A 16108-nucleotide genomic window follows, 5' to 3' on the forward strand; every position below is an offset into this window, starting at 1 on the left:
GGTGCTTTCCAAAAGACTTCTAATCTTTCCTAAAATAAAGCCTGACGTGTGTGGGGGAGAAGGCCTGTAAAGGAGGAAATGTCCTCTAAAATGAAGCTTTTAGATGCTTTTTGATTTCTGGTCTTGATTTCGCTAATTACTTTGTCGCTAGGGAGTAGAAGAACCTATACCTTTAATTTTCCTGCCCACGTGACAATGTTTTTGTTTTAGGGTAGTTTTTACTGTACAGGAAATTCTCAGCGAGCTTACGTCACTGCCAGCAGTTACAGCAGTTACCGTAATGACGCTACTTTAGTTTACAAAGCGTGAAACCTGGGCTGCCGTCAGGACAATTTTAGTTGATTTTAGAGTTCAGACTTAAATCATTATTTTTCCAGGATTTAACTTCTAAGCAGTATTGACACTGGTGGCCTGAACAGAGCTAGCTTTTTTGTTTTCTAAATTTATATTGATGTATTTCCCAGGTTTTGTCTAGGACGAAAACCAGAGAATACATTACATTCACTTTCCTTACTGGGGAAGTTCGGGAAGGGTTTACTGCAGTAGTGCGCCTGCGCGGTTGGTCTCCACCAAATCGCCCGCTTTCCCCAGTCCGGCTAGCAGGGGGCGCTGTGAGGCAACGGCCAGTCTTTTCTTCAGGGCTCTGGAACGTAGCGTAAAAAGGGTAAGAGGTGAGGCGGGCTGAAGGGCGTTCTATCCTCGACTGCCCTGATCTCTATCACCCTTTGTCCTCCAGCCTCCCCGGGGCGCTGGGCCTGCGGGCCTGGTTGCTAGGCGGAAGCGGGGAAGTGCGGCGGCCGCGGCGGCAGCAACCGGGGTGTTTGAAAAGCTTTTACGCAGGCGGCAAAAGGTCCTCTGGCGGCGGGCTCGCGTCTCCCTGAGGACAGGCCGGGCCGGGTGGCCGACCGGCTTTTGCCTGAGTCGGGACCGGGTTGCAGTTGGACTGGCGGCCCCGGGCCGGGGAGCCGGGCGCGCTGCAGGCCGACCGCCGAGCGGGATCCGGGTGTCCGGGGCTGTGGGCGGGCGGCAGAAGCCTCGCCTGGGGTTCTGCCTGGGGTCGCAGGCTGCCCGCCACTCACCCGGGCCCTTCTTCCTCCCAGCAGACCCCCGCCTACCAGCCGCCGACCACGACCATGGTCTCCAAGTCCGACCAGCTGCTCATCGTCGTGTCCATCCTAGAAGGTGAGCGACCGGGAACTTGGCGTTTGCAGTTGCTGCGCTCTAAATGTTAACGGAGTAATGTGGGACTGGGACCAAGGCTTTGTTAACCTGAAGAACCCTGTCATCTTCGCCGGTGCAGTCCTCAGAGACTTGTTTGAAGTTGTATGCTGTAAGATCTGTTGGGCAGTTGATTTAAAAGACCCCCAAGGGAGTGGGAGTATGGGAGGTATTAAGGGTAGGTGATATTTAGTGTGATTAGCCGTAGACCCAGAGAATGTTGGAGAAGGTTTCCATCAGAAGCAGCATATCGATGCTGCTTACAATATGAGCTGAAATAGTACCTGGAAAGCAGGTTCTGCTCAGCGTCCTCCTGGTATCAGTGTTGAGAACTTTGCTTTGACTCAAATACATATTTCTTTTTTCAGAAGCGTTTATGTGTTTTTGCATCTTCAGATGTCTTTGCGGGGGCCCTTCCGTTTACAGGTCTCTACTGGGTGCTTAGAGGACTTCAGTTGTCAAGAGGGTCTATTGCACATGCCCGGAAGTTGGGTTTGTTTGGAGACTAGCTGAGTGTCAGGCACTGTGCTGGGAATGAAAACACAACAGACCTGGTTCCAAAAGCTACCGGTGTAGCCTGGAGAATAATTCTTATCAAGGTGTGGAAGAAGGAACATTCTTCTTCCTCTGTCTGGGGAAGCTGGGAACATTTTCCCAAAGGAGATGACATTTATTTTGGTCCTAAAGAATGATTAAAAGTTTGTCGGGGGAGAAAAAAGGAAGGAAGGACATTCCAGGCAAAGGGAAGCGCCAGTGGTGTTTAAGGGATAGTCAAGCCAGGCATCTTCTTTGATTGCTTGAATTCAGTGTGGTTGGAGAACAGGAAAGTGGAGGATATAGGAGTTGATGGGTAAATTGAGGTTAGGTTTTGAATAATAGGACAAGAAGGAGTCACCTTGAACGGTGAGAGGAATGGCTGGGGACCCCTGCCCTTCAGGGGAGGTGTCTCATGGAGGCCTGACACTCTTTGGGAGGTGAGAGGGAAGAAAAGATAAAACTAGTCTTTTAATTTTGGAGGAGAGGATGGGCCGGAATCCATAGTGTTGGGGAAGATTTTAACTGTTAGGTTACTGACTGTTTAAAGACATAGGACTAAAATCCTCTTCTAATTTGGTGAACAAAAACTTTTGGGACTGTGGACCATGCTATGAGGTAACAGAAATGTAAGGCACTTTCTTTCCCTTCAAGGTTGTAGGGTTCTGTCTCCTTAGGGAGGTCAAATTAATGTGCAGGCCATAGTATGTTGGGATGTAATGTAAATAAAAATAAATGATTCAGGCTGTAAACACAGGTTTGGAGGTGGATGAGGTTGATGGCTGAAGTGCCTTGGTTGGTAGGTAATCAAGGATAGAAGAGTCATTCCAGGCGATTAGATAACTCAGACCACTGTGAGATTGAGTATGGTGGTTTCCAGAGAACCTGGAATTGGGAAGGTCAGTTAGGTGTTGCTATAAACATATGCAGTCCTCCAAGCCATTCCTCCTTTTGTGTTTGTGTTTCCATTCATTGTAACCACGCTGTTGCTTCAAGCCAAGACCCTGGGAGTCATCGTCTTCCTGGGTTCCCTCTCCATCCCCAACATCCAGATGGTCACCAAGTGTTGATTTTATTTTAAAAATAATAGTAGGTGCTTTATATAACTTTTTTAAAAATGTAAGCTTTTAAATGAGCGAGTTTCCATTGTGGGTGCCTTGCTGTCGGGCTGTCATTATCCCCCTAATCTACTGTAGTAATCTTCTCAGTAGTCTGTTTGATAAATCTTTTCAGAAAACACTGTCCACCTTACTGGCAGGGGTAACTTCTGAAATGCCAAGCTAAGTTTCTTAAAGTCCTTTGATGTGCTGAGGGATAAGGTCCTGCTTAGAGTGGCATACATGGCCCTTTAGGGTAGACTTGTGACCTACCTTTTCAGCCTTCTCTCTCCTGCTGTGTGTATTCATATGTTCCTGGTCCTTCAGCTATTTGAACTGCTTGCAATTTCTTGGCTATGCTTCTAGAAGTGCTCTTTACTCAAAAGAAGATCACTGGGCCTCTACCATGAGCAAACTTTGGCCTAAGTACTAGATTCCAGGGATGAGAATGACAAGGGTTTCTGATTTCAAGGTCTTCTTTGTCTTTGGGATGAGGCAGGCACCTGTTGTTCCCGTACTTATCCTCAGTTTTCAAGCTAATTGGAAGTTGTGGTTAGGATAGCCTTTAAATATAGGGGTGTTTTTGGACACATGTGAAATTCATTTGTGAAACTTAGTGATTGGTTAGAGCAGCCAACAGTGATGTCCCGTGAGAGGCCCCTGAGTTCTAATGGGGAGAGCCATGCCCAGCGTGGCAAGGCTCTTCATAGGGAGTTTGAAATGAGAACTTTAGGTTGACACTCACAGGTTTGCAATCAAGGTCTTTGTGACCAGCTTAATTCCTTTTAAGCAGCTTGAACCAGGGTGAGTAGCAGGAGGGATGCACTTATTTAACAGTGGTTAAACTCTGCTCACTGAAACCCCCTCAGCAGACCTGCAGACATATTGGCTGTAAAATGCTTAGTGCTTATTTCTTTTTTAGTGTTTTGTTTTCACTGTGTTAAGTCTGTTTCCACTGGACCTTCAACTCTTCAAGAACACATACTCTGCTTTCTTCCTTTTGCATCCCATTTTCTGGCATAAACTGAACTCTGAATATGTCTTCAGCAAACTGAAGGAATGAAGTCTGTCAGTACAAATGAACAGCAATGCAGAGAGAATATTTTACTATTTCTTAATAGTGTATAACGTTCTCATTGAAAATAACATGAATGAATGAACGTGTTTATTTTCCTTTGGCTAATTTGTAAAGTATCCTTTACTGTGTTGTGTTAGTTCAGTTGCTCAGTTGTGTCCGACTCTTTGTGACCCCATGGACTGCAGCACGCCAGGCCTGCCTGTCCATTGCCAACTCCCAGAGTTGACTCAAGCTCATGTCTATTGAGTCCAGGATGCCATCCAACCATCTCATCCTCTGTCGTCCCCTTCTCCTTCTGCCTTCAGTCTTTCCTAGCATCAGGGTCTTTTCAAATGAGTCAGTTCTTCGCATCAGGTGGCCAAAGTATTGGAGTTTCAACTTCTGCATCAGTCCTTCCAATGAATATTCAGGACTGATTTCCTTTAGGATGGACTGTTTGGATCTCCTTGCAGAGACTCTCAAGAGTCTCCTCCAACACCACAGTTCAAAAGCGTCAATTCTTCAGTGCTCAGCTTTCTTTATAGTCCAACTCTCACATCCATACATGGCTACTGGAAAAACCACAGATTTGACTAGATGGACCTTTGTTGGCAAAGGAATGTCTCTGCTTTATAACTTTTCTTCCAAGGAGTAAGCATCTTTTAATTTATGACTGTTGTCACCGTCTGCAGTGATTTTGGAGCCCAAAAAATAAAGTCTGTCACTGTTTCCACTGTTTCCCCATCTATTTGCCATGAAGTGATGGGACCAGATGCCATGATCTTAGTTTTCTGAATGTTGAGTTTTAAGCCAACTTTTTCACTTTCCTCTTTCAACTTTCATCGAGGCACTTTAGTTCTTCTTTGCTTTCTGCCGTAAGGGTGGTATCATCTGCATATCTGGAGAAGGAAATGGCAACCCACTCCAGTACTCTTGCCTGGAAAATCCCATGGATGGAGGAGCCTGGTAGGCTGCAGTCCATGGGGTTGCACAGAATCGGACACAACTGAAGCTACTTAGCAGCAGCAGCATCTGCATATCTGAGGTTATTGATATTTCTCCCGACAATCTTGATTCCACCTTGTGCTTCATCCAGCCCAGCATTTCTCATGATGTACTGTGCATATAAGTTAAATAAGCAGGCTGACAATATACAGCCTTAATGTACTCCTTTTCCTATTTGGAACCAGTCTGTTGTTCCATGTCCAGTTCTAACTTGCTTCCTGACCTGCATACAGGTTTCTCAAGAGGCAGGTCAGGTGGTCTGGTATTTCCATCCCTTGAAGAATTTTCTACTGTTTTTTTGTGGTCCACACAATCAAAGGCTTTGGCATAGTCAATAAAGCAGAAGTAGATGTTTTTCTGGAACTCTCTTGCTTTTCGATGACCCAGCGGATGTTGGCAATTTGATCTCTGGTTCCTCTGCCTTTTCTAAATCCAGCTTGAACATCTAGAAGTTCATGGTTCACGTACTGTTGAAGCCTGGCTTGGAGAATTTTGAGCATTACTTGGCTAGCGTGTGAGATGAGTGCAATTGTGCAGTAGTTTGAGCATTCTTTGGTGTTGCCTTTCTTTGGGATTGGAATGAAAGGTGACCTTCTCCAGTCCTGTGGCCACTGCTGAGTTTTTCAAATTTGCTGGCATATTGAGTGCAGTACTTTCACAACTTCATCTTTTAGGATTTGAAATAACTCAACTGGAATTCTATCACCTCCACTAGCTTTGTTTGTAGTGATGCTTCCTAAGGCCCACTTGACTTCGCATTCCAGGATGTCTGACTCTAGGTGAGTGATCACACCATTGTGATTATCTGGGTCATGAAGATCTTTTTTGTATAGTTCTGTGTATTCTTGCCGCCTTTTCTCAATAGCTTCTGCTTCTGTTAGGTCCATACCATCTCTAATTTTCTTGAAGAGATCTCTAGATGGTTCCCATTCTATTGTTTTCCTCTATTTCTTTGCATTGCTCGCTGAGGAAGGGTTTCTTATCTCTCCTTGCTATTCTTTGGAACTCTGCATTGATATGGGTATATCTTTCCTTTTCTCCTTTGCTTTTCGCTTCTCTTTTCACAGCTATTTGTAAGGCCTCCTCAGACAACCATTTTGCTGTTTTGCATTTCTTTTCCTTGGGGATGGTTTTGATCCCTGCCTCCTCTATAATGTAATGAACCTCCATCCATAGTTCTTCAGGAACTCTATCAGATCTAATCCCTTGAATCTATTTGTCACTTCCACTGTATAATCATAAGGGATTTGATTTAGGTCATAACTGAATGGTCTAGTGGTTTTCCCTACTTTCTTCAATTTAAGTCTGAACTTGGCAATCAGGAGTCCATGGTCTGTGCCACAGTCTTGTTTTTGCTGACTGTATGGAACTTCTCCATCTTTGGCTGCAGAGCATATAATCAATCTGATCTTGGTATTGACCATCTGTTAATGTCCATGTGTAGAGTCTTCTCTTGTGTTGTTGGAAGAGGGTGTTTGCTATGACCAGTGTGTTCTCTTGGCAAAACTCTGTTAGCCTTTGCCCTGCTTCATTTTGTACTTCAAGGCCAAATTTGCCTGTTACTCCAGGTATTTCTTGACTTCCTACGTTTGCATTCCAGTCCCCTATAATGAAAAAGACATCTTTTTTGGGTGTTAGTTCTAGAAGGTCTTGTAGGTCTTCAAAGAACCATTCAACTTCAGCTTGTTTAGCATTACTGGTTGGGGCATAGACTTGGATTACTGTGATACTGAATGGTTTGCTTTGGAAACGAACAGAGATCATTCTGTCATTTTTGAGATTGCATCCAAGTACTGCACTTTGGACTCTTGTTGACGATGATGGTTACTCCATTTCTTCTGAGGGATTCTTGCCCAGAGTAGTAGATGTATTTGTCGTCTGAGTTAAATTCACCCGTTCCAGTCCATTTTAATTCTCTGATTCCTAAAATGTGGATGTTCACTCTTGCCATCTCCTGTTTGACCACCTCCAATTTGCCGTGATTCATGGACTATTGCTCTTTACAGCGTTGGACTTTACTTCTATCACCAGTCACATCCACAGCTGGGTAGTGTTTTTGCTTTGGCTCCATTCCTTCATTCTGGAGTTATTTCTCCACTGATCTCCAGTAACATGTTGGGCACCTACTGACCTGGGTAGTTCATCTTTCAGAGTCCTATCATTTTGCCTTTTCCTACCGTTCATGGGGTTCTCAAGGCAAGAATACTGAAGTGTTTTGCCATTCCCTTCTCCAGTGGACCACATTTTGTCAGAACTCTCCACCGTGACCTGTTCGTCTTGGGTGGCCCTACACAGCATGGTTCTTGGTTTCATTGAGTTAGACAAGGCTGTGGTCCATCTGATCAGATTGATCCTGTTACTGTGTTAACAGGAAAATTAAGATGCAGGTAAATTTGATTTTGCTAATTTGATTATTTTTTAACTCTCTAGACAACCTGTTCTATATTATATACTGGTATTTGTTGTTGTTCAGTTGCTCTGTCCTGTCTGACTCTTTGTGACCCCATGGAGTGCAGCATGACAAGCTTCCGTGTCCTTCACTATCTCCCAGAATTTGCTCAAACTTATTACCATTGAGTCAATGATGCCATCCAACAATCTTGTCCTCTGTTGCCCCCTACTTCTCCTGCCCTCAGTCTTTCCCAGCATCAGGGAGTCACCTCTTCATTTCAGATGGCGAAGGTACTGGAGCTTCAGCATCAATCCTTCTAATGAATATTTAGGGTTGATTTCCTCTAGGATTGACTGCTTTGATCTCCTTGCTGTCCAAAGGACTCTCAAGAGTCTTCTCCAGCACCTCAGTTGGAAAGCATCAGTTCTTTGGGGCTCAGACTTTTCTCCAACTCTCACATCCATACTTCACTACTGGAAAAACTATAGGTTTGACTATATGGACTTTTGTTGGCAAAGTGATGTTTCTGCTTTTTAATATGCTGTCTAAGTTTGTCATTGGTTTTCTTCCAAGGAACAAGCATCTTTTAATTTTGTGGCTGCAGTCACTGTCCACAGTGATTTTAGTAACATCTAAAGTGGGTATAATCACATTTTTAACACTTTAATTCTGAATGTCATTGAGATCATTGCTGCTCAAAGTGTGAACCAAGAACAACACCATTGACATCTCCTGGGATCTTGTTAGAAATGCAGAATCCTGGGCCCATCCCAGACCAGTTGAACCAGAATCTACATTTTAACAGGACCTTGGGTGATTCATTGCACATTAATGTTAGAGAAGCACTAATTTATTAATCACGGCTTTCAGTTTGACTAATGTGTTTATGAATCATGAATTTGAGTATATATGTGAGTATGTGCTTCTGCTGCTGCTAAGTCGCTTCAGTTGTGTCCGACTCTCAGTGACCCCATGGACCGCAGCCCACCAGGTTCCTCCGTCCATGGGATTTTTCAGGCAAGAGTACTGGAGTGGGGTGCCATTGCCTTCTCCGGAATATGTGCTAGTGAGTTAGTTTATGGAATACGTGGTAAGTTAACCACTGTTAACATGTCAGTTTTTAAAACTTGGGTGCCAGGTGACCATATTTGATTTTTGTACACTTCCAGTTAACCTGTACAGTCTTTTTTTCCCTAGGTCGCCATTTCCCCAAACGTCCAAAACATATGCTTATAGTAGAAGCGAAGTTTGATGGAGAGCAGTTGGCTACTGATCCTGTGGACCATACAGACCAGCCGGAATTTGCTACTGAGTTAGCCTGGGAAATTGACAGGAAAGCACTTCATCAGCACAGGTGACTGTTATTTCCAGTCTGTTCAGCTCTTGTTTCAGTTTGTGAGGTGTGTGTGCACAGACATGTGTGCACGCTCGAAGGTGCTGTGCTGCGCTTGGTCGCTCAGTCGTGTCCAGCTCTTTGTGACCTTATGGACTGTAGCCCACCAGGCTCCTCTGCCATGGGGATTCTCCAGGCAAGAATACTGGAGTGGGTTGCCATGCCCTCCAGGGGATCTTCCCAACCCAGGGATCAAACCGGGGTCTCCTGCATTGCAGGTGGATTCTGTACCATCTGAGCCATGAGGGAAGCCCAAGAATACTGGAGTGGGTAGCCTACCCCTTCTCCAAGGGAACTTCCTGATCCAGGAATTGAACTGGGGTCTCCTGCATTGCAGGTGGGTTCTTTGCCAGCTGAGCTACTGCGTGTATATACACATATACACACAAATGTCTGGGTGGGCTTCCCTGGTAGCTCAGGTGGTAAAGAGTCCGCCTGCAGTGCAGGAAACCTGGGTTTGATTGGGAAGATCCCCTGGCTTAGTCCATGAATTTCTTTGAAATGGTATTAAATTCCTAGAGGATACGAGAATTTTGCATTTCATCTCAGTGACTTGTGGAATATCTGCTCAGACAATGTCTTCATATTGAAATATTAGTGCCTGCGTTGATGTTTGTGTATACGATTGTGTTAGTATAAAGTGGCACCTCTCTGTTTTGTGGACTGAGACAGTAACATGGATAAATACATACATGATGACTTTCGTGCCCAGTGCGGGGTTCTCAGTCATTCCGTTAGATGATGGCAGTGATGGCGAACCCCGGTCAGCTTACTGCATGTGTAGGGGTGCCAGACTCAAAAGAAGCCATGCTGCACAAGTCAAGCTCCTGCTTACGTGACCTTATCATGTATTACACTGAATTGTTTTTAACTTAATTTTAATAATTTACAATGTTATGACATTTAATTCTTAAGCTTATTTCATTTTTTATTTTTTTAGCAACAAGAAGAGCTACAAGCATATAAATAGGGACTCCCTGGCTGTACAGTTAAGACTGCCTTCCAGTGTAATGGTGCAGGTTCCATCCCTGGTCTGGGAGCTAAGATGCCACATGCCTCAGGGCCATGAAACTAAAACATTAAACAGAAGCAATGTTGTAACAGATTCAATAAAGATTTCTTTTGTCTACATAAAAAAATCTGTGTAAAAAAAACAAGCATATATATGTGTATTCGAAACTTTATGTGTGTAAGTCTAAGAAAAACAATTTAAAATCAGTCTTGAGGATTAATGGTAATTTTTGACTTTGAAAGCATTCTGTGTATCACAGAAGCTTGAGAAACATTGACCTAGATGTTGGCTTCTTGGATGAGAGAGACTTAAAGTTGTTTTTTTTTGACATGTTGTGTGTATTAGTTGGTATATAAATAAGTAGACATAATTAATAGTTCATGCCAGTTGAGTTTTTTAGAAAGTACAGAAAAGATACAGGTTATCCAACAAAATAATAGTTGTCTTGAATAGTAGTATAAGTAGCTTTTTCAAAGCTAATAGAAAGTTCAGTATTAAGCAAAAGTGATTTTATTTATCACATGAATTGTTACGTTACAGGCTACAGCGTACTCCTATCAAACTGCAGTGTTTTGCCTTGGATCCTTTAACTTCAGCCAGAGAAACTATTGGTTACGTTGTTCTCGACTTAAGAACTGCTCAAGAAACAAAGCAGGTACTGACCTTTTGATGTTTTGTTACTGACTCTGTCAAAACAGTTGGTTATTTTCAGTAGATAAGAGATTGATGGAAAGGACATGGACTATTAGACCTAATAGATCATGGCTCGTACCATGGTATATGGTATGGTAGTTCTTAGTTCTTAAAGTGAATTTGGCATAGAAAATCCTGACCTTTTGATCCTTCCTTGACCTAGATCTATCTCTCAAAGAAACTTCTGAGTTCAAATCTGTGTTCAAGTTGCTATTACCTTTACGTTTAACATGTTCAGCTCTTGCTGAAGCTTCAAAGTGCTCCTCTTTTAGAGTTCCTTGCTTCAGTGATGGTCACTGCTCTCCTTCCAGACGTCTTCCTTGACACTCCCCTTTCCTGGCCTCCAGAGCCAACCTTTTCCAGTTGGTTTTCCCTCCTGATTCATCTAATTTCCCACATTTCATGCTGCCATCTCAAACTGAAGCCACTTACCCAGGCTGTCATGTTGTTCAGGCACTAAGTCGTGTCCAACTCTTTGCGAGCCCATGGACTGCAGCACACCAGGCTTCCCTGTCCTTCACTATCTCCCAGAGTTTGCTCAGATTCATGTCCACTGAGTCGGTGATGCTCTCTAACCATTTCATCCTCTGCTGCTCTCTTCTCTTTTTGCCTTCAATTGTTCCCAGCATCAGGGTCTTTTCCAGTGAGTCATCTCTTCACATCACGTGGCCACAGTATTGGAGCTTCAGTTTCTGCTCAGTCCTTCCAGTGAATATTCAGGGTTTATTTCCTTTAGGATTGACTGGTTTGATCTCTCTGCAGTCCAACTGCAAGAGTCCAACTGCAATAGGACTCTCTGTTTATTTAACTTATATGCAGAGTACGTTATGTGAAATGCCAGACTGGATGAATCTGACATGAGAAATATCAACAACCTCATAGCTTTGGGTATATGGACCTTTATTGTCAAAGTGATGTCTCTACTTTTTAATACACTGTCAAGGTTTGTCATTCCTTTCCTTCCAAGGAGCAAGCATCTTTTAATTTCACAGCTGCAGTCACCTTCCTCAGTGATTTTGTAGCCCAAGAAAATAAAGTCTGTCACTGCTTCCATTTTTTCCCCTTCTGTTTGCCATGAATACCATGATTTTTGCTTTTTGAATGTTGAGAGTTAAGCCAGCTTTTTCACTCTTCCCTTTCACCCTCATCAAGAGGCTCTTTAGTTCTTCTCTTTCTGCCATTAGAGTGGTATCATCTGCATGTCTGAGGTTGTTGATATTTCTCATGTCAGTCTTGATTCCAGCTTGTGATTCATCCAGTCTGGCATTTCACATAATGTACTCTGCATATAAGTTAAATAAACAGGGTGACAATTTACAGCCTTATTGTACTCCCTTTTCCAGTTTTGAACCAGTCAGTTGTTCCCTGTAAGATTCTGACTGTTGCTTCTGAACCCGCATACAGGTTTATCAGGAGACAGGTAAGGTGGTCTGGTATTTCCATCTCTTTAAGAATTTTCCACAGTTTGTTATGATCCACACAGTCAAAGACTTTAGCCTGGTTAATGAAGCAGAGGTAGATTTTTTCTGAAATTCCCTTGCTTTTTCTATGTTCCAGCAGATGTTGGCAATTTAATCTCTGGTTCCTCTGCCTTTTCTAAACCCAGCTTGTACGTCTGGAAGTTCTTGGTTCACATACTGCAGAAGCCTTGCTTGAAGGATTTTGAACATAACCTAACTAACATGTGAAATGAATGCAATTATACCCTAGTTTGTACATTCTTTGGCACTGCCTTTCTTTGGGGTTGTAATGAAAACTGACCTTTCTTGGTCCTGTGGCCACTGCTGAGTTTTCCAAATTTGCTGACATATTGAGTGCAGCACTTTAACAGCATCATCTTTTAGGATTTGAAATAGCTCAGCTAGAATTCCATCACCTCCACTAGCCTTGTTTGTGGTGCTGCTTCCTAAGGCCCACTTGACTTTAGACTCTAGCATGTCAGGCTCTAGGTGAGTGACCACACCATTGTGGTTATCTGGGTCACTAAGAATTTTTGTATTTTTCTTCTGTGTATTCTTGTCACTTCTTTTAAATCTCTTCTGCTTCTGTTAGGTCCTTACTGTCTTGTCATTTATCATGCCCATCCTTGCATGAAATGTTCCCTTAGTATCTCTAATTTTCTTAAAGAGATCCTAGTCTTTCCCATTCTGTTGTTTTCCTCTATTTCTTGCATGGTTCATTTAAGAAGCCCTTCTTATCTCTCCTTGCTATTCTCTGGGAACTCTGCATTCAGTTGCGTATATCTTTCCCTTTCTTGCTTTTTGCTTCTCTTCTTTCCTCAGCTATGTGTAAAGCCTCCTCAGACAACCACTTTGCCTTCTTGCATTTCTTTTTCTTTGGGATAATTTTGGTCACTAGCTCCTGTACAATGTTACGAACCTCGGTCCGTAGTCCTTCAGGCACTCTGTCAGATCTAATCCCTTGAATCTATTCATCGCCCCCACTGTATGATCAGAAGGGATTTGAACTGGGTCATACCTGAATGGCCTAGTGGTTTTCCCTACTTCCTTCAGTTTAAACCTGAATTTTGCCGGCTTTCATAGCAGTCTTCTATTTGGTGTCCTGGCTTCCTGCTCCTTGCATGCCTTTTGTATTATTTAAGAGTAAGGGAACTTCTTGTAACACACTTGTTATGTAAATAGTATCCCCTTGGCAAGGTGGTGAAACAGCTCAGGGTCTTGATTATGCTTTTGTTATTGAAAATGCTTCTTAGGTCTTTTAAAATATCTTACAACTTTTTTTGTATGTTACTGACTTTAGAAGTTCTTAGTTTCAGTTTTTCTTAATGATATTTTTTGGCCCTACTTTCTTCAGAAAATAAAGTAAAAAAATATTCTCTTTTATTTTAAAGTCCTTGATGGATTTGGATCTTAAATTTTTCTTCACAGAATCCTCATTTATCTGTTACTGACATTTCTGCTCCTGGTAGAAAGATAAAGGCCTCATTTTTATTGCACTTCATTTTTATTGCACTTCAGTTTATTGTACTTCACAGATATGCTTTTTAAAAAAAAAAAAAAAACAATTGTGACAACTGGTTGTCAAGGAGATCTGTTGGAGCTGCTTTCCAGCAGCATTTGCTCACATTTTGGTAACTGGAATATTTCAAACATTTTCATCATTATGTTTATTATAGTGATCTGTGATCAGTGATCTCTGATGTTACTATTGTAAGGAGATTATGACTCACTGAAGGCTTAGCTGATGGTTAGCATTTTTTAGCAATAAAGTATTTTTTAAATAAGGTATGTACTTTTTTTTAGGCATAATGCTACTGCACAGTTAAACTACAGTATAGTGTAAACAGAACTTCTGTGTGCACTGGGAGACCCAAGAACTTTGTTGCAATAGTTAGTTAGTTTATTGTGTTCGTCTGGGACCCACCCTGCAATATCTCCAAGAGTATGTGTGTAATTGCAAATAAGCCACTCAGTCTGGCCCAAATTTGGGGCTATTCAAAAGAAACTGAAATGCTTTAAAAGAGGACTTGTTTCTCATCCATCTTTGGGTCACCTCTCTTCCCCCCAAGTCTTGAGAAAGGTTTTCCTTCTAGGCTTAGACCCGGAATACTTGTGTAGTTTCTTTGGTTAAAGAGAAGGTAATGCCTCTGAGAAGGAGGATGTCCAAGCCAAGCTCTTATCTCTAAATGCTCTTGGCATTGCTTTTACCTGGTTAGTCCTTTAGGGCAGTTAGTCTTCATATTGGTGAACAGAGTTAAGAAGGAATATTTCAAAAGTATGTTAGTTTTGGGAAAACTAAATATTGTCTTGCTTAATGTTTTCTGTTTGCCAGCAGAAATATTTGAAGTTGGATAGTAGAATATTTTAATTTCAGGGTAAATTGATTCTCTGTAAATAAACACAAACAGAAGAAACCAAATTTGTTTTTCTGAGTTAATACCAGAAAAATAAAATATATCGTAAATTCTGCGAGCAACTAAAAGTCTTTTTTTTTTAGGCTAATGCTTAAAGTTAGAAAATATCTGTCATAAATACAGCAACGAACTATGAGTTTTTGCCTTAAAAAAAACTTGGTTATGGATTTGAAAAAATACCTATGGTTTATTTCATCCTGTTTTACCTATAAACATAGTTTGAATATAAAGCTGCAGTTTTTGGTTTTGATCACCAGTTCCTTCGCCTTTCTATTACAGTGTTCAGAGTAAGAATGCTGTTTATAGGTATTGAAATGGTGCCCCTGCACTAATGGTCCATGTGATCATGGGCCGTGAGATTCTGCAGGCTGATTTGGGTATTAGAATTCTTGCAGTTACTCTTGGGTTTGAGGAGAGAGGGTGGCTATGCAGGTATTTTAGGATTCCTCATTCTGTGAGAAAGCTTTTATATTTCAGTATCAGTCAAATACATGGCTCATAACCGAGAACGCTGCCATTAGACCTTACTTTAGTATTTTGTGTTTTTATTAACACTAAGCTTTTATTTTCCTGATTTGATATAAACAGAACAAAGCAGAAATGTGGCAGGCAGAAAAGGTGTAACAGAAAAAGTGAAAAATTAGCAGTTAGAAATTGGAAAACTGATAGTCTTTGTTGTTAGAAGGGATGAAGTGAGACAGACGATATAAGAATGAAGGTAGAAAGAAATACACATACCTGTTGAAGCATAGGAATAAAAACAAGCAAGGCAATCTAAACTTTTGCCTGCTTGTTTTTTTCAACAGGAAACTCAGTTAGTTTCCTAAGCAGGATTCATTTCTTTTGAGGAAAATGTGGATGAAAAATACTTTAAAAGAGGAGGAAGTTCTGAGAAACTACAGGAAATGTATTTACAACCTTATAGAACATTTCCCACTACTGTTTATTTCCTGTTAACTATTAAGGAGCTTTGCTTTTTTTTGTTACTCTCTAGGCACCAAAATGGTACCAGTTGCTGAGTAATAAATACACCAAGTTCAAGTCTGAGATACAGATAAGCATTGCTTTGGAAACAGACACAAAGGCACCAGTGGACAGTTTTAAAGCAAAGGGAGCCCCTCCTCGTGATGGAAAAGGTTTGTGTATCATCTCTAAGGTTATTCTCTGCGATGTATACCTGTGGACTAGAATTTCAGGAAGGGAGGGGTGGAGGTATTATAGGGAGATAAATGCAAGGGTGTGAACTGATTTTACTCCAGAGCATCAGACAAATGCGACGTTGTTACGCATGAACACTTGTTTCTCTCTGCTGTTGTCTTCAAAAATTAGCAATAAGGAAAGATTGTGTTTTCATTGTTTGATATATAGCAGAATAAAGCAGAATTTTGTATTGTTTATAAAAATTTCTTCTTAGGAAAATTTTCTTCCTTGGATGAGTGCAGGGAAACCAAAAATGTCTTTATTGGTCTCTGTTAACTCAGCTGTAGTTTAAGAAAACCTTCACTTTTTTCTTTATTTTTCATTTAATAAACTTTTGTTTTTTAAGAGCTTTTTTAGGTTCACAGCAAAATCAAGTGGGAAGTACTGAGTGTTCCCAAATACTACCCACCTCCCCACAGTCCTCCTCACCACTGTCAGCATCTCCCACCAGAGTGGTACATTTAGATAGTTGATGAACCCACACTGACACATCATTATCACTCAATGTCCATAATTTATATTAGGGTTTGTCCTTGGTATTGTACATCGTGTAGGTTTTGACAAATGTGTAATGACACCCATCGATGGTTGGAAGATCCTGCAGAATAGTTTCACTGCCCTAGAGATCTCCTG

At 41.8% G+C, this 16108-nt stretch overlaps 1 protein-coding gene across 2 annotated transcripts in view; it reads left to right on the plus strand.

Moving 5' to 3' along the window:
- Window positions 1–694: 694 nt before the first annotated feature.
- The window catches only part of CEP120 (centrosomal protein 120), an 81766-nt gene continuing 66352 nt past the window's right edge, over window positions 695–16108 (plus strand). Inside the window, exons 1-5 of one of the 2 annotated variants that reach the window (XM_043912246.1) lie at window positions 695–850; window positions 1104–1182; window positions 8501–8657; window positions 10249–10363; window positions 15270–15411. In XM_043912246.1, coding sequence (XP_043768181.1) covers window positions 1134–1182; window positions 8501–8657; window positions 10249–10363; window positions 15270–15411 — 463 coding nt within the window. In that variant the 5' untranslated portion in view covers window positions 695–850; window positions 1104–1133. Of the gene's footprint in view, window positions 851–1100; window positions 1183–8500; window positions 8658–10248; window positions 10364–15269; window positions 15412–16108 lie in introns of both variants that reach the window. The other variant, XM_043912247.1, reaches the window with a different exon arrangement.

The sequence above is a fragment of the Cervus elaphus genome, chromosome 9 (assembly GCF_910594005.1).
Source record: "Cervus elaphus chromosome 9, mCerEla1.1, whole genome shotgun sequence".
Lineage (NCBI taxonomy): Eukaryota > Metazoa > Chordata > Mammalia > Artiodactyla > Cervidae > Cervus > Cervus elaphus.